Here is a 22408-nt window from a genome sequence, read left to right as displayed (position 1 = left end):
AGCCTGGATGCAAACCCCTGCCCTCTGCTCTCACGAGGCTTTGGGAGCTCCTTCTCTTCTCCCTTCCCCATCCACCCCTGCCCTAAAAGCAGCTCACATCTCAAGAGTTGTTCACTCCCTTGCCATTCTAAGGGTGATCTCAGGACCTGCTGCATCACCGGCACCTGGAAGCATCAGGAGTTTCCTGATGCAGCATCTAGAAGTGCTGAGTCAGAATCTACATTTTGACAAGACCGCGTTTCCTGGCTGGTTTGTCCGCATGAGACTCTGAGAGCAGGAACCAGCCAGCTTTCTCCCTGTGTGCTCACCCTCAGCACAGGGTCTGACCCAGAGTCAGGGCTCCAGGAACACTTGATGAATGGATGGCTAACCCTTCTCCTGGAAGGGCTTCCACCTAGGGAGCCAGCTCAGGCAAGTCCAGCACATGTCTCTCCAGGTGAGCATGTGGGAGGTAGGTCCCTGCAGGGCTGTTGGGTGGCAGTGGCCTCCTTCTGGCCTGGTCCCCGTGAGTAGCCAAGAGACAGAATCTGATGGCAGTACTTCTAGGATGTGTCCTGCAGCTGGGGGGACGGGAGGCAGAGGGCAACGGGGAGATGCTGCCATTGCACTCTGACCCAGCTGCTTGCATGCAGGTCACATGGACCTGGCTTTGATTTCTGGCTCCACCTCTTACCAGCCGTGTGATCTCTCCAAAGCTCCCCTTCCTCACCTACTAAATGTGGATTATAATCCCTTTTCTCCCTTTCTTCATTCCTTAAATATTTATGGAAACCCTGCTGTGTGTCAGGTGCTGTTCTAGGCATCAGGCTTACAGTGGTGGAGAAGACAGACGAGGCTCCCACCTTCAGGGTGCTTATGGTCTAATGATGGGATGGAAACAGATAATAAACATGTGAACAAACAATCTCAGAGAGTGGTAATACTATCAAGAGAGTAAAGCAGTGAAATGGGGCAGAGAGAGGTTAGTAGTGGGGATAGGTGGGGAAGGTGACTGGAGGAGGTGACATTTGAGCTGAAGCCTGAATGACCAGGTATCAGGTGTATAGCTCTCTGGGGGAAGAGCGTTCCAGGTGGACATACCTGCTTGTGAAAAGGCCCTGAGGCAGAAATGCCCTTGGTGTGTTAAGGACTAGAAAGGAAGCCGGGTGTGGGTGGACCAGAGTGAAGGAGGAGAGGGCGGGAAGGACGATGTCAGAGAGATGGGCAAGGACCAGATCTGGTGGGATATTTTGGTGGTGGTGTGAAATGTGGTGCTTATTCCAATTTCCCATTATTCACAATCATGATGAAGCATAATTTGACTATTCCCTACTGTTAGATATTTAGGATTCCCCCCATTTTTTCATGTTATAATTAATACGTCAACAAGCATCCTTATAAACAAAATCATGTACATTCTTGACCACTCCCATAGGGTGCATTTCTGAAAGTAGAAGTTGACTGGTCAAATGATGTGCGTATGTTTAAAGACTCTGAACACACTATAAAGTTGCCTTCCAGAAATGTAGCCTTAGGCTCCCCTCTGCAATATGGAAAATGATGCTTTCCCTACACCCTTGCTAGTTGAGTATTATCTCTCCCCTCATCTTTGTTGATTTAGGCTTACTGGTATTAAAGGATTCCATTTCATTTTTGATGGACATAAAAGCTGTTTTTAATGGTCCCTCTACTTATGATTTACCTGGAATCTCCATCCACACTGGACCTTCATGCCTTTGAACTTCTTTGTGAGAGGGGCTTCCCCCAGCCTAGGGACCTTCAACTTGGGTACCTATTAGAATTACCCTGCACACTTTCTTAAAATACCAATGCCAGGCACCACCACAGAGCAATTAAAGCAGAGTCTCCGGGAGTGAGGCCAAGGCATTAGCACTTAAAAAATTCTCTCCCCGTGATTCTAATTTGTCGCCGGGGCCCAGAACCACTGCCCCACCCACCCTTGAATTAATCAGACAGGTTGAGCCTAGTTCTCCAGTCTGCATACTCAGGCAGACCGTTTTAACTTTTTTTAAAAAAACTTTTTTTAAAAAAAGTTTCAGTATGAAAAGTTGCAAACCTCTGCAAAAGTAGAGAGATTAGTCTAATGAACCCCTCTGTAACCAGCACCCAGCTTCAACAACGACCAGCTTTAGGCAGGGATGATATGGTTTGAATTACGCTTTCAAAGGGCGCCAGCTGCTGCGTGGAGGGAGGAGGGCAGCGAGCAGGGGTGCAGCAGGAAGGCCAGCGGGGAGACGGATGCCTGGTCCGGGCCAGGGAGGATGGGGGCTTGGCCCAGGGTGGAGCAACAGTGATGGGAAAGCGTGACTGGCGTCAGCACATGAGGCATGGGCTGCAAGGGTGGGCTCTGCTGCAGATGAGCTGAGAGACCGCAGTGCGAAACCAGCGCACAGCCCCCTGCTCCCCGCTCCTTCCCTTCCCTCCCCAGGCCCCAGTTCTCTGATCCTTCAGGTTACCTGCTCTCTCTCCGCAGTTTTGCGGAGCTTGTACACAAACTCGCCCACGGCCACCAACACCGACAGGATCAGCCCGGCCGCCAGGACGATGAAGATGCCCCCGATCTTCTGGATGCCCAAGGCACTGGCCTCCTTGCTTTCCTCCTCGGGACAGCCGCTGCCACGCCACCACTTCTCCTTCATGATGTGCAGCTTGTCCTCCTCCTGCAGCTGCAGGATGGCGATGGTGATCTTGTCCCGGTATGGGGAACCTGCAGAGGGGGCGGGGGGGGGGGGTGGTCCCAGCCGTCAGTACATTTGGTCAGTGCCAGCCACGTCCCCCCTCCCCCCACCAAGAAGCTCATGAAAGGGGGACACCACTGCCAGAGGGCTCTTCCCTCTAAACCTATGTGTGGCATCTGGGTGGAAGTGTTTTGATTTGGGGTGGGGGGTCCCGTCCATGAATACCTGCCCCCCAGGCTCCTGGACTGCCCAGTGTAGTCGGCTGCATCGACAGGGCTGTATGCCTGACCCCCGAGAGCTGACCTCCCCACATGGGCTTTGTCCCCCGGTTGTCCCATCCCCCTGGCCTTTGGGCGGAGTCAACGCTGTCTTTCTGGGCTGAACCGAGTGGCCCCGTAGACGGAGCAGGAGGCTGTGAGCATGCGCAGAAGTGGGGGGAGGCTCGGGCCTGTGCTCCGCCTCCAGCCTGCTGCCCGGGCTCACCCATGGGCGTGCCGATGCCGTAGCCCTTGGAGTCGATGAGGCCCCCGATCTGGGTGAGGTTGCAGTTCCTCTGGGTGATGTACTCGATGGTGGTGGACTCCATGAGCAGGGCGTAGTCTGCCGTCAGCGTCCTCTGGATGCCCTCCTCGTTGTTCTTCACCAGCGCCGAGGGCTTGCTGCTCATGAAGGCCCACATCTTCTCGAAGGTGGAGATCTTGGATTTCTGCGGGGAGGGGTGATGCACACGTACTGCTGAGCACGCCAGGGAGCCAGCCCTCGGCCCGCACTCAGCTGGGCCGGGTCACTGAACTCTGCACAGTCGTCAGAGCAAGGGAGTATTACCCATTGCTCAGATGTGGAAACCGAGGCTCTGGGCAGACAGGTTCCCAAACACACAGCTGGTCAATGATAAAGTCAAGATTTAGACTCAGGGCCACCAACCTGGAAACCCTTGGCTCTTTGCCATGGCACAGGTGGTATTTAGACTGATTTGAAAAACTAATTTTCTTTCTTCCATATTTATTAAACAATTATCATGTGCAGGCCTTGTTCTAAGTAATTTACTGGTATTGACACGTTGATTCTTCCCAGCTACCACAGGAGGAGGGTACCAACATTAGCTCCATTTGTTTCCATACAGATGGGGAAACTGAGGCGTGGCTAAGTAACTTGCCTAAGGTTACTCAGCTAAGTGGCAAAGCCAGGCTTCAAACCCAGGCCACCCAACTCCAGAGCCCATGGACCTAACCACTCAGCTGCTTCACAAGAACTGACGTGGGTGGGGGAACAGGGATGGTGAGGCGGGCAAAGCTTGGTGGGTTCTGGGCGTCCCCTCTCCTACTTCCACCAAAGCAGATGCCCTTTTACTGTGTTTCAAGGGAGTATTTTGTTGGAAGCAAGGCTTGCGGTCTGCTCTACTTCATTACTATGAGAGACAAGCAGGGGAGACACGCAGAGGGGGAAAGAAGTTGGGCACTAGAGCACGTGGCCTGCGGGTCCCTTGCCTCCCAGCCCCTCACTGTGGCTGCCCCTGCGTCAGGCCCCTAGGGCTCTAGGCCAGATCCAGCATCCCTTAGACAAGACCTAGTAGGTGGGCTGTGGCACCTGCCCCACCTGGCCGAGGAGACTCAGAGAGGGAGCTGGGGCTAGCAGAGAGGAGGGCCAGGGCTGAGTGGCAGGGCAGCGTGTGTGGCCACGCTGAGATTCTTGGGAGCTCCCTATCAATCCCTGGGAAACAGGCGGCTCTGCAGGCCCTACTGTACTCAGCTGTTCCCAAGTCTGGCTGTGCCTGCCAGTCTCTGATGTCCGTTTGTCTGACTGGCACCCGGCCCGGCTCCAGGGTGCATGGTGGCATGGGTGTACTGGAACAGGCTGGCGTAGGGCTGGGGGATGGGCAGGGATCAGGAAGATGCCACTGCAGTAGTAGGTGGGGTGGGATTGGGGAGGAGAGTCTACCTTCCGTGCTCCAGGTGCTTCCTAGCTCTGGGAAGGATTTTCACCTTCAAATCTGGTTCCTAGAGACCCAAGCACACCTGGGGAGGAGGCAAGCAGCAGGCAGGGCCCCCACTTGGAATTCCAGCTGGGGCTGGAATCAGTCCAGCACCAGTGCTGTCTCCTTTGGACACAAGGCCTGGGAATCCTCACTGCAAGCTGCCACTTTCTGCTGCCTTGACACTTATCTGCCCCAAAGCCAAAGGTTTGAAGGGCTCAGGCTGCCTGGGCGCTCTCGGTGGGCTGCCCCCAGCTCCTCCTGATCCTCAGGTCATCCTACTTTTCAGCTATTCCTTCTCTCCAGCTACTCAAACTCCACAGTTCTCTTACTGCTGCAACTCTTACCTCCAGATATTCCATCTTCCCATCTTTTCTTCCACCCTGGCTCCTCCAGCTGCCCCAGATACTCCCCCATTTCCACTGACTGATGTCCCCAGAGGCTCTCCTACCTTAGCTACTCTTCAAAAGATTTCTGATTTCCAGATCTTCCCACTCCCCAGATATTTCTTATTTTCAAGCTACTTCTGCCCAGATTCTTTCCGTCTCCAATCTGTTACTCCCTGAGTTCTTTTCTCACCCATCTACCCTGCCTCCCCAGATTCTCTCTGTGCTGGGCAGGCTCTAAAGGACTCCCAACACCTCTTGGTATTCAAGCCCTTACGTAATCCCTGCCCATTAAATATGGGCTGGACCTAGTGACTCGCTTCAAACTCCCCTCAAAAGCGATGGGATGCCACTTTGGAGAACAGGTAGTGAGAGATGGTGGCCTCTGTCTTGCTTGCATCCTCCCTGGCTCCTGTGCTGCTCGCTCTCTGCTCGCTTTAATGGGAGCCAGCTGCCATACTGTGAGCCACCCTGTGATGTCCACCTTGCAAGGGACAGAAGGCGGCCTCCAGTCAACAGTCTGAAGAACGGAAGCCCTAGTTCGTCAGCCCTCGAGGAACTGGACCGGGCCAACCACCACGGGAGTGAGCTCAGAAGCCGAGCATGGAGACAACCAGAGCCTTGGGAGAGAACTTGAGCCAGGAACTGAGAGAGAATAAATGTTGCTGTCTTAAGACACTAAATTTTGGACAATTTGTTATGAAGCAATAGATATCTAACGTCCTCTCACTTATACATACCCATAAGCTACTTCTGTTCCCAGTATAGTTGCTTTCTCAGATACTCAGCAATTTCAACTATTTCTATAATCAGATTTTCCAAGCACAGCCATCCTGGCTTGGCCACTCACATGCTTCCCAGACATTTTACCAGTCCTGGTTATTGCAACCTAAGTACTCTTCTCCCTTCAGTCACTCCAGCTTCCTGGTTACTTTCCCACCCCAGTCTCTCCTATTCTCCTATTCTCCCTCTTCCATCCAAGGTGGGAGTAAAGAGTGGATAAGGCATTCAGGGCTCCCCTGCACCTCCTAATGCACCTACCCATTAAGCCTTAAATTGATCAATGGATCCATCCATCTGTCCATCCATCCATCCATCCATCCATCCATCCATCCATCCATCCTTTCATTCATTGTACATGGAGTCCCCTACTTCCCCATACACTATCTACATTCTAATTAATTCAATTAACTATCTGACTATCATCTAGCTTTTACCTATTTTTCTATCTATTCATCCATCCATCCTCTTAGCCAACTATCCATCCACCCCACCCTTCTGACCCACTCACTCTTCCACGTAACCAGTCACGAGATCCAGTAAATCTCGAGCCCTGGCCAAAGCACTTGCCAATGAGCCACTTCATGAGCCTTTGGTAGCAGAATGGGATGAGAACTTCTATTTCTCCCAAGTCCTCCTTGCCCCTCTCATTTCTCCCGTACACAGGCCTGCCTGACACCAAAACACATGCTCTTTCCAATGACACAAATAATAAATGGAGACAGGAATTTCAGTGGAGGGGGGTGTGGAGGCAGATGGGCTTTGAGGAAAGACATGTGAAAGCCTGCAGTGGGTAAAGGGAGATGGAAAAGAAATCAGGGTGCTGGGGCCAGCCAAAGCGGGAGGGGACAAGGCATGAAATCTCACCCCGGCTGTGACGCCGGTTTCAAGAGGTTCTGCTCTCCAGCTCCACTGTCGATAAATTCACCACCTCCAGTGGCCACCACTGGTCCTTGTCCTGTGCCATGGGGCTCCCATTCTCAACCACAACTGCTCAGGGTCTCTGATTCCCCTTGAGGCCCGTCTCTGTCCTTGAGCGACTCTGTGGTTCTGGCCTCCCTCAGGCACATCTGAGCAGGGAGGGATGACACCAGGGCCCCTCCAGGAATCTCAGGCCTCTCTCCTTTCTCTGGGCCTGGCCACTAGAGGCCGGAGCTGCAGCCATGGCCGCAGGGAACGAACTCCCACGTGCCTACGGCTCCAGCATCATCCTGCCTGCCCCAGCTCTGGAGAGATCCTTAAGAAGCGCTGCTTCTGGGCCAGCCACCCAAATCAATTAATGGAATCGTTTGGAGCAGCCAATTCGAGGCAATGTGCCAGGGCAGAGATACTTTTTTTATCAGTAAAATTGGCAAGAAGGTACGTTTCAGGCTCACGACTTTCAATTCCAGCCTCCTCAAAGAAGTAAATTGATTTTCCCCAACTGAAGATACTTAATCTTGAGAATTTAACATTTCTGTACAAGAGAAATGTATGTAAGTATATATAAAAATATATCAATTCCAAAGGGAGCTGAGGCCCAGGGGTCTCTGTGCAGGGAGGCAGCAGCCACACGATTCTATGTAAGACCTTGGGTATTTTCCGTATTGGAAATGAGGCACCTTTCCCAAATTAATTGGCTTTCTTATCCCTGGGAGGGGAGGCCGTGGCCTTATCAGAGCCACGTCCTGGAGCGGTTGATCATTTCTCTTGGGCTATGTCCACGGAAGCCAGGAGGCTTCTCTGAGCCCAATGCCCCTGCCCACTGCTGCAGCCCAAAGGCAGGAAAGACTCGCTGACCCTCTGTCCCTGCTGCAGGGGCAGTTGGGAGTTGGGGGCTTCAGGCCAGGGGCCGAGGCAGCCAGAGGAGTCAGCTCCAACTGGGGAGGGGAAATGTGCATGTCGACCTGGGTTCCAGCTTTCTCTGAGGCCACAGGCGAGGGACTTCTCATCTCTGAACCTCACGTTCCACATCTGTGAAACGGGGGTGGTAAGAGTGCCTGCTGCATGGGGCTATCGCACACACTCACTGAGAAAAGGCCTGAGAAGTGCTGAGCACAGAGCAGCCCCAAGGAAGTGAAGAGCAAGTGGCTGGCATCATTATTTTTAACTGAATCCTCTTCAAGGGTCAATCTCCTCATCTAGAAATTGGGCATAAGCATCTCTACCATGCAGAGTTGGCATGAAGATTAAATGACACCACACTCAAGGGTAGAGCCTTCAAATGCTGTGAGGGGCCAGGCAGGGCACTGCAGCTAAGTAGAGAAGGCTGGGTGGCATCTGATGGACTGGAGGGAGACTGTCATCTCCCAGCTGCTGAGTTTGTCACTCTGCAGGAGCCCCGGCCAGCTCAGGGATGCTGGATCATTCACGTTTTCAGAAAGCTGGAAGTTTGAATTCTTTTAGATGCAAACATTTCCCAACATTAAAATATTGATGACTTTTTAAAAAACATGAAAGCAATGTGTGGCCCTCCAAATCATGTCTGTGGACTGGACAGGCCTGGGTAGCACCAGTTTGCAACAACAAAAATAGTTAACATTTCTCTGTGCTTACTCTGTGCCAGGTACTGTTCTGCACTGTTTATGTGGATTACCCCATTTGGTCATCTCCATAACTCTATGATGGGAGGAGCAACATTTCACCCATTTTACAGGTGAGAAAACTAAGGCATAGAGAGGCCCCAGTAACTTTCCTGCCATCACTAGCCCTGTCCCTGCATGGGGGGCGGCTCCCCTGCCCACCCTCTCTGGATCTCTTTTCCTTTCTGGGGACCCCCAGGCTCCTCTGAAGGGCATGGCTCTCTGCAGAGCGGTGTCCTCACTGAGCCCCGCTGGCCCACTCCTGAGGGACCTGGAAGAAGGGGATTCTCCAGGTGCCCCTGGCCTGGCCCCTCTGCGACTTAAGCCCTCTGCTCAGGAGGGGCTGCAGGGCAAGGGGCGCTAGAGGTCTGGCGGGCTCCCCGTCTTCAGGGCTAGACAAGTGGGGGAGGTTCGAGGAGACAGCGTGCCTTATGGGCTTACTCTGTGCCCCGGGCTGTGAGAACCTCTGTACCTAGTCGCTCACTGAATTCTCTGGCTAATTCCTGCACATGGGTGTCAGCATCCAGGTTGTACAGGTGAGCTGACTGGGGTCACCCAGCAGAGACAAAACCCACGACCTCAGTCCCGGGTGCTGGACTTGAAGACTGACCAGCCCTGACCGAGCCAGGCTGCACCACACTCTCTTCCGCCCAGTCCCTGCACCTTGGCCCTCCACCCTGCTTCTGCCTGACAGCGGGCAGGGGGACTAGATGATCTCTCCAAGTACTTTCGGGGCTCAGGTGCCAAGACGGGGCAGAGGCTGTGTAATGGGGAGGGCTCGACAATGCCCAGGGCTCCTGAGCACCCAGAATTCTTGGCTCCCAGCTCCCACCCCTTTCCTAAGCTGCTGTCTTCACTCAGTCCCTCCCATCTGCAATCTCCTCCTCCCACCCCCAACACAGACCGAGGGCTAAATCCTCCCCGGAGGAGAAGACGCTGCCTTCTGACATCCTGCCCTCAAAGCCGCCCAGCCCTCCCTGCGAAGAAAAGCGCTTTCCCACTGCTCGCCTTCATGTTTTGCCGACACACTTTTATAGCCAAATGGTGCTTTCAAAGGCCTCCTTTTTCATCTCCTAATTAATTTTTATCTTCCAAGACGGAGGGAGGACAACACAGGACATGCTGTTTGTGAGGTCTGCTGCTCCCAACGCCCTGCAAATGAAACTTCCTTTGGAATGATGGGGCTGCCACTAGCCACGCCTCTCCCGGGCTGCAGGGGTGCCAGGGATCTGGAGCCCCGAGAGCCCGACTCCTGCTTCCTGCCGCGGTCCTGTTTGCATAGGGATGGGCCTCCTCCCTCTCGGGCAGAAGGGCCTTTTAAGATGGTCTGCAGCCTCACCTAGAACTTGTGCTGACCATGGAAAGGAAGCTCATCTGCTCTGCGCCCGGGGCCACTCAAGGGGTGCCACCTCCTCGTTCCTGTCCTCAGTGCTGCCTCCTGCATTTGCTCCACTTGGCTCCTGCCATTTTCCATCTACTCGTCCTTGAATTCAGCAATGGCATCCACTCAGATACACTGTGCCAGGACTGTGCAAGGCTGGGGATATGGCTCAACTGACGGTGGCTTCACTCTTTCCCACCTGACTTCTGAGAACTGGGGCTGGGTCCATACAGAGGCCATATGGATATAGTGGCAAAGAACATAGGCCTCAGAACCAGACTGCTTGGGTTCAAATCCCAGCTCTGCTGTGTGATGTTCTACAAATCAGTTAACCTCTCTGGGCTTCATTTTCATCCTGTATAAAATGGAGATGATAAAAATCCCTATCTTCTAGAGTTGTTATGAGGATAATATGAGTTAACACAGGTAAAACACTTAGAACGGTGCCTGGCACATAACAAGCACTCAATATATGTTACCTTTAGGATGTTGGCTACTCTCCAGAGAGGACCCCTGTTCAATGCTAGAGCCAGCCTTGCTCACAGGCAGGGGGAGGACCAGCTCCACAAGGCAGGATTCTACAGGATTCTACAGATTCTACAGCAGCCTCAGTGAGGGTGCTGTGGGTGCAGACGGAATATCGGGCCTTACACCCTGGCTCCCCCACTGATCTGCTGTGTGATCCCGGACAAATCACTCAGCCCCTCTGGGCCCCCGTTTCTCTAGGTTGAACTGATGGTTTCCTTTCCTCTTTAATTTTCAAACTTTCTGTGATAATAAGGAGGCCTGGGGTGAGGGAGGTGTGATTAGGAAGCTTGGCTATGGGGCAGGGACCTGGCAAGGGCAGTGAAGGAAGGAAGGGTGGCCAGGGACCTTCTGCTTGGCGGTCGTGCCTCCAGCTCATTATCTGCGGTGGAGTCAACGTGACCATGTCTGGGCTCCTCTCTGCCCACACAACAGTCCTGCTGCTGCTGCCGGTGAAAGAAGAGCTTCACTTGAATTAAAGCAGGAGACAGTGTGGTCAGACATGAAGAAGAAATAATTGACCACCAGGAGGGCAAGGAAGTGGAGTTGGTTCTGCAAATGGACGTGTAGTTGCCGCTTTGGGGCGGCAGGCCTGGAGCCCCAGCAGCTGTGCCCCTCCTCTGCCCGCCTCCCCGAGCAGCTGGCCGGGAAGGTGGGCAAGGGCGGAGCAGGCTGCAGGAGGTGCTGCTTGATGCTGGGGCCGGCGGCTCGGTGGGGAGCTGGGGCTGGGCCTCTGGAAGCTGAGCTGAGCATCTTAGCATGGAGGGAGGCAGGGGCATCCACTCAGCGGCAAGGAGCCTGCACCGGGCCTATTTATGCCACTTCCCTTTGATCGGGAGCCCTGCTTAGAGACGGACTCATGTGTAATGCATGAGAGATGCTCTGGCACAGAGCCGGGCCGCAGCCAGGGGCCAGGCAGAGCAGACACACACACACACACACAGAGGCCAGTACACGCAAACACGCTCATCCAGGCACACACGAGCAATCTCTACACAGGTGCACACGTAAACCCTGCCACATTCCTGCATTCGCCAACAGGCACATGACCCAACCCAGAGATGCACGCGCTTCTATGTTCACCAGCACGCACACACGTGACACATGCAGACAGGCAGATGCTCACGCCCAAACAGACGCCCACACCTCACAGCAGACTCTTGTCATGGCCACGCAAATGTCATGGACATTTGCCTGCATTACAACCGCCGCACGCACACAGAGGCAGCCATGCGTGTGTACGACCCCCTGCATACTTGCTCACACTCACGTACACACGGAGTCCCACATGGCGGTAACACGATTACAACAAAGCGTTTGTTTTCCCTCGCTCTGAAATACACGGTAGCGACCTTTTAGGACGGCCATGTTCACGGCTTCTCGGGTGGCAGCGCCACGCCAGAGGGGAGCTCCCTTCCTCTCTCTTCACTCAGCCTGGGCTCCCCCCCGCAGGGAGGGATGTGGGGGAGACCGGGCAGGGGAGGGCGCTTCCTGCCCCGGGGTGGGCAGCCTTCCCACCCCCGGCCCCTTCCTTCCCTCCTCACTCAGGCCCCCTGGGGCTCCATCCACACGCAGGGGCGTAGCGTGGGAGGAGGCGAGGGCTGCTGGTGGGATGGGGAGCCAGAATACGGAGAAAAGACCTACTGAGCATTTGGTTAATATTTAAACAAAGAAATGACTGAGTGCTCAAATCTTGATCATTTCGGAGAATAACAAGAGCAGTGGTCCTCCACGTGTGGGCCCCAGGCCAGCACCTCAGCCCCAGCTGGGAACTTCCTACAAATGCACATTCTTGGGCCCCACCCCAGATCTGCTGACTCCAAAACTTGAAGGGTGAGCTCCGGGGTCTGTGGCTTAAGGAGTCCTCAAGTGCCCTCAAGTCTGAGAACCACTGGCCCAGAACCTGCGCTTCAGAGAAAGGCAGACCTGGGTCAAGACCCCGCTCAGCTGCGAGGCCTTGGACTGTGCCGCTTAACCCCCTGAGCACGGGTTTCCACATGTGTAAAATGGAAATCATCGCATTACTGCCCTCGCAGGATGTGTCATGCCGGTGAAATGAGGCCAAGCGTTTAGTTCAGTGCCGGGCCCCCCACAAGCGCTCAGTAATGGTAGCTATTGATATTATTATTTTAATTTCTGGAAGAACATTTGTAGCTACTGCTTCTCAGGCCCAGCCAGAGTCTCCTGAACTTTAGCTGCTCTGGGCCAGAAGGTGAAAAGCCTTTGGGGAGCTAAGCTGACACCTTACAAAGCAGGAATGAGCAACAAAGTTATGGTCAGATACCACTAGAGCTTGGGAAGGGGACAGGCGCTTTCTCTGAAGACACCAGCACTAAGGCATGTTGGTGAACACTTGTTGAACTGTAGGCCCTTTCTTAGAGGCTGTGCCCCCTGCTGCCTGCAGAGGCAGTGCAGGGGTCACTCCCTACCCTTGCGATAGGTGATGCCAAGGGCAGGGAGTCCACCAGCCCCAGGGCCTGTGTGTGTCTGGGCCACTCGTCCCGTCCCTCCTCCTCCAACCGTCCTCTGATTATTGAAGGAAACTGAGCACATTGACACTACTTGTCCCAGGTGTGAAAATTTCTAGGTTCTGTGCTGTGACCAAGCCACGTGGCCCATATCACCACAGCTCCCCAAAGTCAACCGATCCCAAACTGAAAGGAGCTGAGCCCTGGGCATTTCTGGCCCATTGGCTCTATGTGGTCGGGGAAAGAGAGAGACCTTTCCTCTTCCGCTCAGCAAAGGGTCCGGGGAGGGCCAGCCCGCGAGGCTGCGATGGGAGGGAGGGGGCCTCACCTTGAAGAAGGTCATGGTGGCCCCGTCCTTGACAGCCCCATACTCGATTTTGGTTTGCTTGGCCAGGTCGTCGGCGGAGTCGATGGGCGATTCCATCCGTTCCACGGTCAGAAAGGCAGCCAGGTTGGCCGTGTAGGAGGAGATGATGATGAGCGTGAAGAACCACCAGATGCCACCAATGATGCGTGTGGACAGGGCTTTGGGCATCAGCTCAGACCCTGGGGGAGGGAGGAGAAAGGCTGTCCCTTCCTGCATCTGGACCAGGACTTCTTGAAGCCTGCTGGGTCGTGGAGGCCACTGATGATCTCATAAAAGCTGAGACCTTTTCCCTAGAAGGGCCACCCTCAAAAGTGTGGTCCCTAAACCAGCAGGGCCAGCCTCACCTGGGAACCTGTTAGAAATGCACCATCTCGGGCCCCACCCCAGGACCTGCTGAATCAGCAAGCTGGGGGTGGGCTGGGCAATCGGTTTTAAGAGGGGTCCAGGTGATTCTGACCCCACTGTAAGGCCCCTGCTCTAGAACAACACCCACGAGCACAGCGCTGCCCTCCGACGCCTGGCTGTGGGCCGCCTGGGCTTCTGAACCCCTGGGTCCGTAAGTGACTCTTGCTCCAAACTCTTTGTGATTTGTGCCAGTCACCTCCCTGCTCGGGGACTCTGCAAAGCATGGAGAATCGCCCTTCCTCTGTCCCTGTCTCACACAAACACTGCGAAGCTACAATGATAAAATTTGAGGAGAAATTGCATTGGCAATACAGGTGATATACAAATACAAGATTGCTATGTGGCGCTTTGCAGAAGAAAATCAACATTTTTTGAAGCTCTTTGCCGAAATCTATCACTCTTCCTCCCGACCTTGTGCACGGAGCACAATTTAGACGAAAACCTTCTAACTGAAGTAATTAACTAGGTGTCTTTCAAGAGATTTAAATAGCAAGTGACTCCTGAACTTTCCAGCATATTTGGACCTGCAATCTGAAAAGCGGCTGCTTTGATATCGGTGATTTTTTTTTCCCTCAAAGAAACCACTCAAGGGAGAGTTTTTCAAATATATGACTATTTTTCTCCTTCCTAATCAAAACCGTGTGGGAAATACATCAGGGGCCAGTGCTTTGAATAGCAGCAGGAGGTGGACGATGAGAAGCGATTACTGAATTGGGGACTTCCGTGTCCCTCCCAACTGTCACCCAACAGAGATGATGGACCAAGAAGCAAGGTGAGGCTTCAGGGCACTCGTTAGCAGTAGGAACAGAAGGGTCCCCTTCCTGGAAAGCTGCCTGTCACGTTCCAGCTGCTGGAGACCCTGCAGGCTTCTCAGCCCTCCCCCAACACACCTGGCCCTCCCCCAGAGTGCTCCAAATTTGGGACTAGAAGTGCCTCTCCAGGAGAGAAGGCCTCGCTGTAGTTCTTGACTGGGTGAGGTCTGCGCAGCCCCTGCCCTGGCGTCTGCCGTGCCCGAGGGTCTCCCGGGAGTGGGGCAGACTTTTTTCCTCTCCTTCTCCTTCACTCTAGTGCCCAGCAAGGGCTTGGCGTAGAGTTGGCATTGAGGGCACGTTGGGATGATAGCATTCATGCATTTGGGCTTGGCCAACGGGTGCCTGCTGAGGATGCACGCAGGGGAGAGAGGAACAAGGATATACTTGCCTCTAGGAGCCCCGCAGGGGGACTCTCATACAGGAAGAGACTTTGGTTGGCCCTGAGGCTAGGCAGAGAGGAGCTCTGGACGTGTGACTTGACAGGCAGGGGCAATGACCACGCAGTTCCTGGTCAGCAGGACCCCCTCCCTGTGCCTGCCCTCCAGCCCCAAGGCGTCTCTGCATCACACTGGCTGCTGTTAGAGCCAGCACTCTGCTCTCTGAGATATTGGAGCAGCTGCGGGTGTCTCCAAAGGGCGGGTCACATCCGTAGTCAGGCTGCAGTACCCGGCCCTCACTCCAGGGGGTGTAAGAGAGCGGAGTCTTTCTGTGTCTCCCTTCTCTCATGCACTAGGGCTGTGGCCCAGCCTCAGCTATGACCCCTTCCAGGTGGTCACCAAGTCCTGTTCATGCTGCTTCCTGCAGCTCTCTTAGTCCACCTCTGCCCCTCCACCCCCAAGGCCACCCCCTCAGCTCAGGCCTCGTCATCTCATTCCTACACTGGCCTCCCTGCCTCCAGTCTTTCCCCGTCCCCAGCCCAACTTTGCTCAGTTAGATTCTATGTGGTGAGGTCATCGGTGGCGTTGGCCCCAACAAGCAGGACACTCTATGTCCACCTCAGCTGGAGCAGGAGGGGCTAGGAATGAGCCCCGCATGCCGCAAGTCGGGGAGGCTCATCTGATTGAGCCTCAGACCTGGAGCTGGGCACAGCCTGGGCAGGTGTGGAAGGCTGGGACCCGGGGCAAGGGCCCAGCCAGGCAATCCTGACTATTCCAGCAGTCTCCAATTCCTGACCACTCAGCAGCGTCTGAGACTGCCCTGGGAAAAGAGGCCCCGGGGGAGGAGGCCCCTGGAGCGGGCACATACCTTGCTGCATCAGGGACCCCATCCCGAACCAGAAGCTATTAAGCAAAGTGAAGTTGTTCTCCACCACCTCGGAGCCAGGGTTGCAGGGGTGAGCGTCGTACCACTCGTAAGGGCTGAACCTGCAGCACAAGAGGGGTGCAGTGAGACCAGGGAGATGGGAAGGCAGGGTGTCTATGGCACAGGAGACTGTGATTTAGCAAACATTTGTATGCCAACCACTTTAGCTGCAGTTTCCTCATTGTTCTGCTGGTGGGGCAGGGAATGGGAAATCAGGGTCATTTTTTCTTTATGGTTAGTGCCCTTTTCTGGTTATAAAAGTAATTCTGAAGTATCACTTAAAATGAAAAGTGCACATGCCCTTCAACCTGGCCACTCTGCAACTCATTACCCATTCTAGAAAAAACACTCCTACAGAAAGAGAAGTGCATGAGGGTGTTACCAAAGCATTGTTTGTAACAGTGAAAAATTGGAAACAACCTAAATGTCCTTCGACAGAGGACTGATTAAACAAACAATGTCATGAGCATATTTTGAAATATCACACAGTTGTTAAAAGAGAATGAGGTACTTTTAGAGGTACAGATAGGAAAAGATCTTCAACATATACTGTTTGGTAAAAAAAAAGTGATAAAAAGTCAGAACAATATGATCACATTTATATAAATGGATTCCTGAAGATATGCTATATACTTCTCTTTATATTTATGTCTCTCTTTATGTAAATGCATATAAAAGGATATGGAAGGATTCATATCTAAAAAATAACAGTTTACCTCCGGGGAAGGAAATACGAATGGCGGAAGGGACTTCAGGAAGGCCTGTTGCTTTACATATATTATAGGAATTTTAAAAAATGAGAATGATTTTTAATTACTTGCACAATTAAAAAAAAAACAATGGAGAGAAGGTAAAGCACACTCAAAAAATACTCAAATAGTATAGGCGAATGCAATAAAAAGTGAAAGTATTCCATGATCTTACCCCCTGGAGAGAACAACGTGGTATATAATTTTTCAGGTTTTTCTCTCTGAATATATAATTACCTATACGGCAGGAAGAAAAAGGTTACTTAAAATGTCCCGCTGCCTTCTAAGGATGAGGAGTCTTCCTCGCCAGGGGGATTTTTGTTCACTGCACGAGTTCCTATTGAGTATATTTAAGTTTGAAGAAGCTGGGAGAAAACTAGATCTGGAGAGATTTGGAACTGCTGGAGAAAATTCTCGAACTGGAGAGACTGAGAGGCTGCTTGGACCGGGGGCTGGTGGCAGGGGGCTGGGGAACGTGGGATGGGCTAGGGTACTTTTTTTTTAAGTGTGATGTTCTGGTTCTTCTTCCCATCTCCCTTCTGAAAGCTGTAGTAAACTATACATTGATCACCAATGGCCATGTGAGAAATTTGTTTTCATGAAGTTGGAAGATCCTACAGATATGAAATTCTAATGTGAGGTTTCAATCCAAGATGGGAATCTTCAAAGGAGATGGCCACAAATTGGTTAGAGGCTCTAAAATGCCACAAGAAGAGACACAGAGCCAGGAGAGGGGAGATGAGACACTGTGGGGAGGAGGTTTTTGGAGAAAGCCTTTGGAGAGCTGTGAGTCAGTGTCCCCGTTCCCCCCCCTCCCCAAGTCTAGCGAGAGGGTTTCCAGGGGACCACTGGGACTTGCTGTGTGGCCCCCAGCACGAGCAGATGCAGTGGACTGAGCCTGCCTGGAGAGCGGAGGGCAGGGGTCGTGCTGACGCGTCCTTCACGGGTGGAGGCAGGGGGTCTCTGCTCCAGAGCCCTGGCCCGCAGGCCCAGCGACCCCCAGATCTAAGGTGTTGGGTCGACAGTGTCTCCCGGTCCAGCCCAGGTCCACCTTGACTCCTCTCCTAGGAGGGCAGTGGAACTCCCACAGGAGAGGCTATGGGGATGAGTGGGGAGTGGGTCACCAAAAGGGGCTCTGCTCATGTCCAGGGGGTGGTCAGAGAGGCCGAGCTGTGGAGCCTCCGGAGAAGCCCAGAAGGTACCAGTGAGACAAAGAGCCAACCCCAAACCTCAGCCAGTCAGAGAATGGGACGCCATTCTATGCGGGCTCCAGGCGAGCTTTCTACCCCTTCTGCCTCCTGTTTCTCTCCTCTTTGGGTGCAGAGGAGTGGGGGCAGGGGCAGGGACAGGGGTGTAGAGGAAGCCAGCCCAAGTGGGGCAGGCTGACCACATACACCCTTCTTCACTGGGGAGAAGTCTTTTTGTTAATGAAGAAGCAAATGGTGATTAATAGACCAGACTCAGTCTTCTAATTTCTGGATGGAGACAGTGTGTTTGTGATTTAGAGAGACCTTTGTCTTTCTGTGATCTGGGAGTTAGCCAAAATGCCCCAGGCCCTGGCAGAGTTTTTCTGGGGCCAGGGGAGAACTTCTACCTCTGTAACATTAGAAGCTGTGGTGGGAGACAAAATAGAGATGATTCTGATGACCTCTCATGAGTCTTGGTTTTTTAATGTGCCAATTATACAGACACAGAATAGACACACTCACACACACACAAATACATGTGTTGTTTTTTTAAAACAAAAATACCAGAGCATACCATAACACTGTCCTAGAACTTGGTTTTTCACTTAATAAATCACCAACCTCTTTCCAGATCAGTTCTCCTAGGTGTACCTTCTTCTTTAAGACCAGGTCATAGGCTTTCGCCTTTGTGTTTGAACCATTCCCCATATTGATGGCATTTAAGCTGTTGTGAACTCTGCTGAGAGAAACATCCACGCCAAGGGCGCCGTGTCCTCTAGGGCTTTGCTGCGAAGACTTTCTCGATCTGGGGAAACACTAGTGTGGCTCAAGGATGCTATTTCAACAGGATGAATTCCAGAGGAGGAACTGCTTACGATGAAAATAGCAACAGGCTCTAGGAAGGGCATCTTGGCTACGACGTGCTGTCACGGGCTGGGATCTGCGCACGGTGCCTGTTGTACAGGTGTGGGGCGCTGCTCAGGGAGGTCAGACGACTGAGCTCCTGCAGGCCATGGGCTGCTGGGGCTGCATCTAAACCCCAGGGCCACGGAAGAGACAAGACACGGGTGGCCAGGTAGGTAAGGAAAGGGCCTCGAGTAATGGTGGGTCTTGGGGCTGCAAGGGGCCCTCCCAGTCTTGCCATAGAATGGGAGTTGGTAGAGGTGACCCGGGGATGCTGGTTTTTCACCTGGGGGAGAAGGCTGTGTACCAGCTCCAGTGAGGGTGGTGTGGGCAGGGCCCTGCTCATCTGCATCGGCTTTGGCTGGAATGTGACCCCGGGGGCTGGACTGGCAGCTCGCCCTCGGCCCTGGGTCCTGGGTCAGACACTGAGGATTCCTTCCTTGCCACAGGGGCTAACTGTGGGGAGAACGCTGCCCTCTCTCCCTTCCTTTCCCCTTCTAGTCTCCAGGCATGAAGCAGAATACCCTGGTGGCCGAGAAAGGCCTTGCTCCTTGCCTGGATCCCTGGTATCGCACAAGCCCAGGAGTGGGCCTGGGGTCCTGCCCGCCCTTCGCAGACCCCAGCTCTTGGGGTGTGGGCAGTTGTACCTGGATCTCCAGCAGCAAGCATGGAGTGGGCCAAAGGGCACAGGTCACATAGTGGGGGCCAGAAGCAATGTCCACTCTATAGACATGTTGACTTGACCCCAACAGTGTTGTAAAACAATTGAATCAATGGTCTCATATAAAAACCATAAGATGTCATATAAAATCTGAGTGTCTCTAAATCTCATTAGCTCTGGACCTGTATTTCCGCCTAGCACAGCCTGTTGGAGCTGAGCAGCAGTCACGCCCTTTATCCAGGGTGTGTGTTCTTCAGTTTGCTTCAGTCCCTACCATGCCCTACTGCCTCCTACTGGCCTCCTTCTCGCCCCTGTGCTATCTGCCTGGCCCCTGCAGGCACCTGTGTTTGGCCCCTCTGATTTAAAGTCGGACAAGTACGGGTCTGAAGCCCAACTCTGCCAAGGAAAAGCTTTTTGACTTTGGACATGACACAACCTCTCCAAGCCCCAGTTTCTGTCTCTGTGAAGCAGGAATAATTACACTCATTTCACAGGTTGTTGTAAGGGTTCCACAGACGGGTGTGAACTGCGTTGTGTGAGTGCAGGACAATGCTGCACTCGTACTCTGAGGCCGTGAACCAGCCCACGCCTCTCTCCTCAGGTGTCTCATGTTATTCCCATAGCTCCAGAAATCTCATCTCTTCCAGAAAGTCTCCCCAGGCTAACCTTGGCAAGGGGGCCCTACTGTCCCAGCCAGGGTGGAGGGGGTGGCAAGCAGGCTTGGCCGCGCTGGCCAGTCACAGGACATGAACTGGAGGGGGATGGTCACATCCAGGGGCAGAGCTGGAGCTGGGAAGGCTTGAGCCTCTGGGGTGTCGGGTTGCTGAGAGGCCAGCTAAAATCTCGGTGAGAACCAGCGAGGGGCTCCTGGCTTTCCAAGGCACGCTAGACCACTCGAGACAAGAGGCAGAACGAAGGCCTGTGCATGGCAGGGGGGCTGCCGGGCACAAAGGCAGGGCAGCTGCGCTAGCTCCAGGCTGGCCCGGCGGGACGATGCCAGCTCTCGCATCTTTCCCTTTGGTATCTCTCAGTGTGGGAGCAGGGAGAGAAGGACCAGGTATTGGGGAAAGGCTTTCAAAAAGGCTCAGGACCAAAAAAGGCTGAAATAGCAGGTCCTTGGATCTCAGATGGCCTCTCCAGAGAAGTCTGTCTTCTTCCCTTGTTAGGATTTAGAGAAAAAAAGAACCAGGGCAGGGGCTGGGGCTGGAGGCTGAAGGGAGAGGGCAGAGGGCCCAGCCATGAAAGGGATGTGGGAGCTGGCCCAAGCAGGCACAACTCACTGCCAGGGGCAGAGGACGGACGTCCAGGTTGCAGATAAAACACTTGGAGACCTGAGTTCAAATGCTGATATACCACATATGGCTTGTATGACCTTGACCATATGGAGACTTCCAGAGCCTCAGATTTCTCCTCTTCATGGGAATTGTGATAATTAGATAAGATAATGGCTATAAAGTGCACAGCCTGGTGCTGGGCAACCACTAGCTGCTCAGTAAACGGTAAGTGCTCAGCAAACACTAGGTGCTTGTTAACCCTGTCTAAGCCTGTCCCCTAGTGACCTCCTCCTACCACCCACCAACAAGTGTACAGTGTGCACTTCATGTGAGCAACATGAATGAGCTCCAGATGGACAGGTATGTGGTTAGCATGTTTTCACAGACATGTAGTGAACCCCGCCGGTGCTCATGGGTGTGAGCTGATGGGCACTGCTCCCCTTGCTGTTGTGGATTGGATGGACCCAGTCTATTTTCCAAGTTTTAAGCCACCTCTTGGGCCACCTAATGCACCGGGGCCAGGTGCACCAGGAGTCAGGCAGAGGTGGTGCCACTTTGGACAATGGCTTAACCTCTCTGAGCCTGCTAATGGGAGTGTAGCGGCTGCATCTCAGAATCAAGGACACAGGCCATGGTGAGGACAGGGTAATCCAAGCCCAAGGGACCACAGAAAGCTCCCAGCATGATATGACAGGATCTGAGCATGCGGAGGGAGAGAGGAGCAGGCGCAGCAGTGGCTGGTACCCTAAATCCCCAATGCTGAGCCAGGGCTCGGCCAAGGCATTGCCCTTACCTGGCAATGACGAAGAGGACACAGCTGACACCCAGGTAGGCAAGGAGCACATACATCCAGATGTCTGGGGACAGGGGGTTGAGGAAGGAGAAGACGCTGGGGTTGGTGCCATTGGGTTTGCGGTACAAGATGCTCACGCCAAGGGTCATGAAGGGCTTGGAGAAGTCGATGGCCTTCTCGCGGATGTGGGTGATGGTCAGGGGGGCCACAGCCAGGTCTGCCTTCTGAAATGAGAGAGACAGACCACGAGCAGAGCTTTAGACCACCAAGGGACAGAACAGCCATTCTCGGTGGAGGGAGATGAGGGCGGAGTGGACTCAGTGTTGCCTGAGGCCCAGCTCACTTAGTCACCCTTTAATTTCAACACGTGCCAGCCCTCCCTGCCCAGAGTACTGGGGAGACAGCGAGGAATTAGAACTAACCCCCGTTCTCTGAGAGCTCATGGGCTTGAGAACATGCAGAGGATAGAACCCTGTTCAAGCTGGATCCCATGGGGTCCATTCTCAAAGGGATTCCTTGTCAAATACACATAGTCCTGCAGCCTTCAAAAATTGCAAAACAGCTTGTGATCTTTATTTGTACCTCTCCAACATCATGAAGGGGACACAAAATCCACAACAACTCATCTAGATCTGCTTTCCTCTCCCATCTATTCTTGACCACTTCATCCCATTCTTGATATTCTATATATCCTAAAAGAACCCCCCATGAACCCCCCAAAAACAACAGCAACAACAACAACACTTGGGCCAAGATAATTCCATCCTTCCGTCCTTGGAAAGTGAGGGCAGGGGAGAAAGTGCACAGGCAAAGCCAGAGCCCTCTGACAGGTCGGGGGAGGAGTGCTCGGCTAGGAATGCTCTCAAGTTAACTTTCTGCCCATCACAATTTTAACGAGGGGAATAAAGTGCCATCTCTGTGGCCTGAGCTTTTTTGGTTTAAAAATCCAAAACCCCTCCTTCCCATTCCATCCTTCCAGCCTCACCCCACAGCTCTGGTCCTCTGTGTGACCCCATTAAACTGCTTCTGGTTTACCTCCCCGCATTGTATACACTGTGTCCAGTCTGGAATGCCCTCTGCCCCTGGTCTAACTCTTACCACCTTCCATATTCCTTTGCACATGCTACTTCTTCCATGAAGCCCTCCCTGATAGCCTCCAATTCTAATCCCCCATGACAGTCACTCTTTCCCATGGTGAGGCTCC

At 53.3% G+C, this 22408-nt stretch overlaps 1 protein-coding gene across 4 annotated transcripts in view; it reads right to left on the bottom strand.

Moving 5' to 3' along the window:
* Positions 1-22408, bottom strand: part of GRIK3 (glutamate ionotropic receptor kainate type subunit 3) — a 251307-nt gene that overhangs the window by 6688 nt on the left and 222211 nt on the right. For all 4 annotated transcript variants that reach the window (XM_071217537.1, XM_058303866.2, XM_058303865.1 and 1 more), the window contains 5 exons: positions 21205-21428; positions 15581-15699; positions 13080-13297; positions 3162-3384; positions 2457-2707 (listed from right to left, as the gene is read on the bottom strand). In XM_071217537.1, coding sequence (XP_071073638.1) covers positions 2457-2707; positions 3162-3384; positions 13080-13297; positions 15581-15699; positions 21205-21428 — 1035 coding nt within the window. The remainder of the gene's footprint in view (positions 1-2456; positions 2708-3161; positions 3385-13079; positions 13298-15580; positions 15700-21204; positions 21429-22408) is intronic.

Source organism: Dasypus novemcinctus, chromosome 9, assembly GCF_030445035.2.
Source record: "Dasypus novemcinctus isolate mDasNov1 chromosome 9, mDasNov1.1.hap2, whole genome shotgun sequence".
In the NCBI taxonomy this organism is placed as follows: domain Eukaryota; kingdom Metazoa; phylum Chordata; class Mammalia; order Cingulata; family Dasypodidae; genus Dasypus; species Dasypus novemcinctus.
The sequence above is the reverse complement of the archived record's forward strand: the minus strand, read 5'-3'. Positions and strand labels throughout refer to the sequence as shown.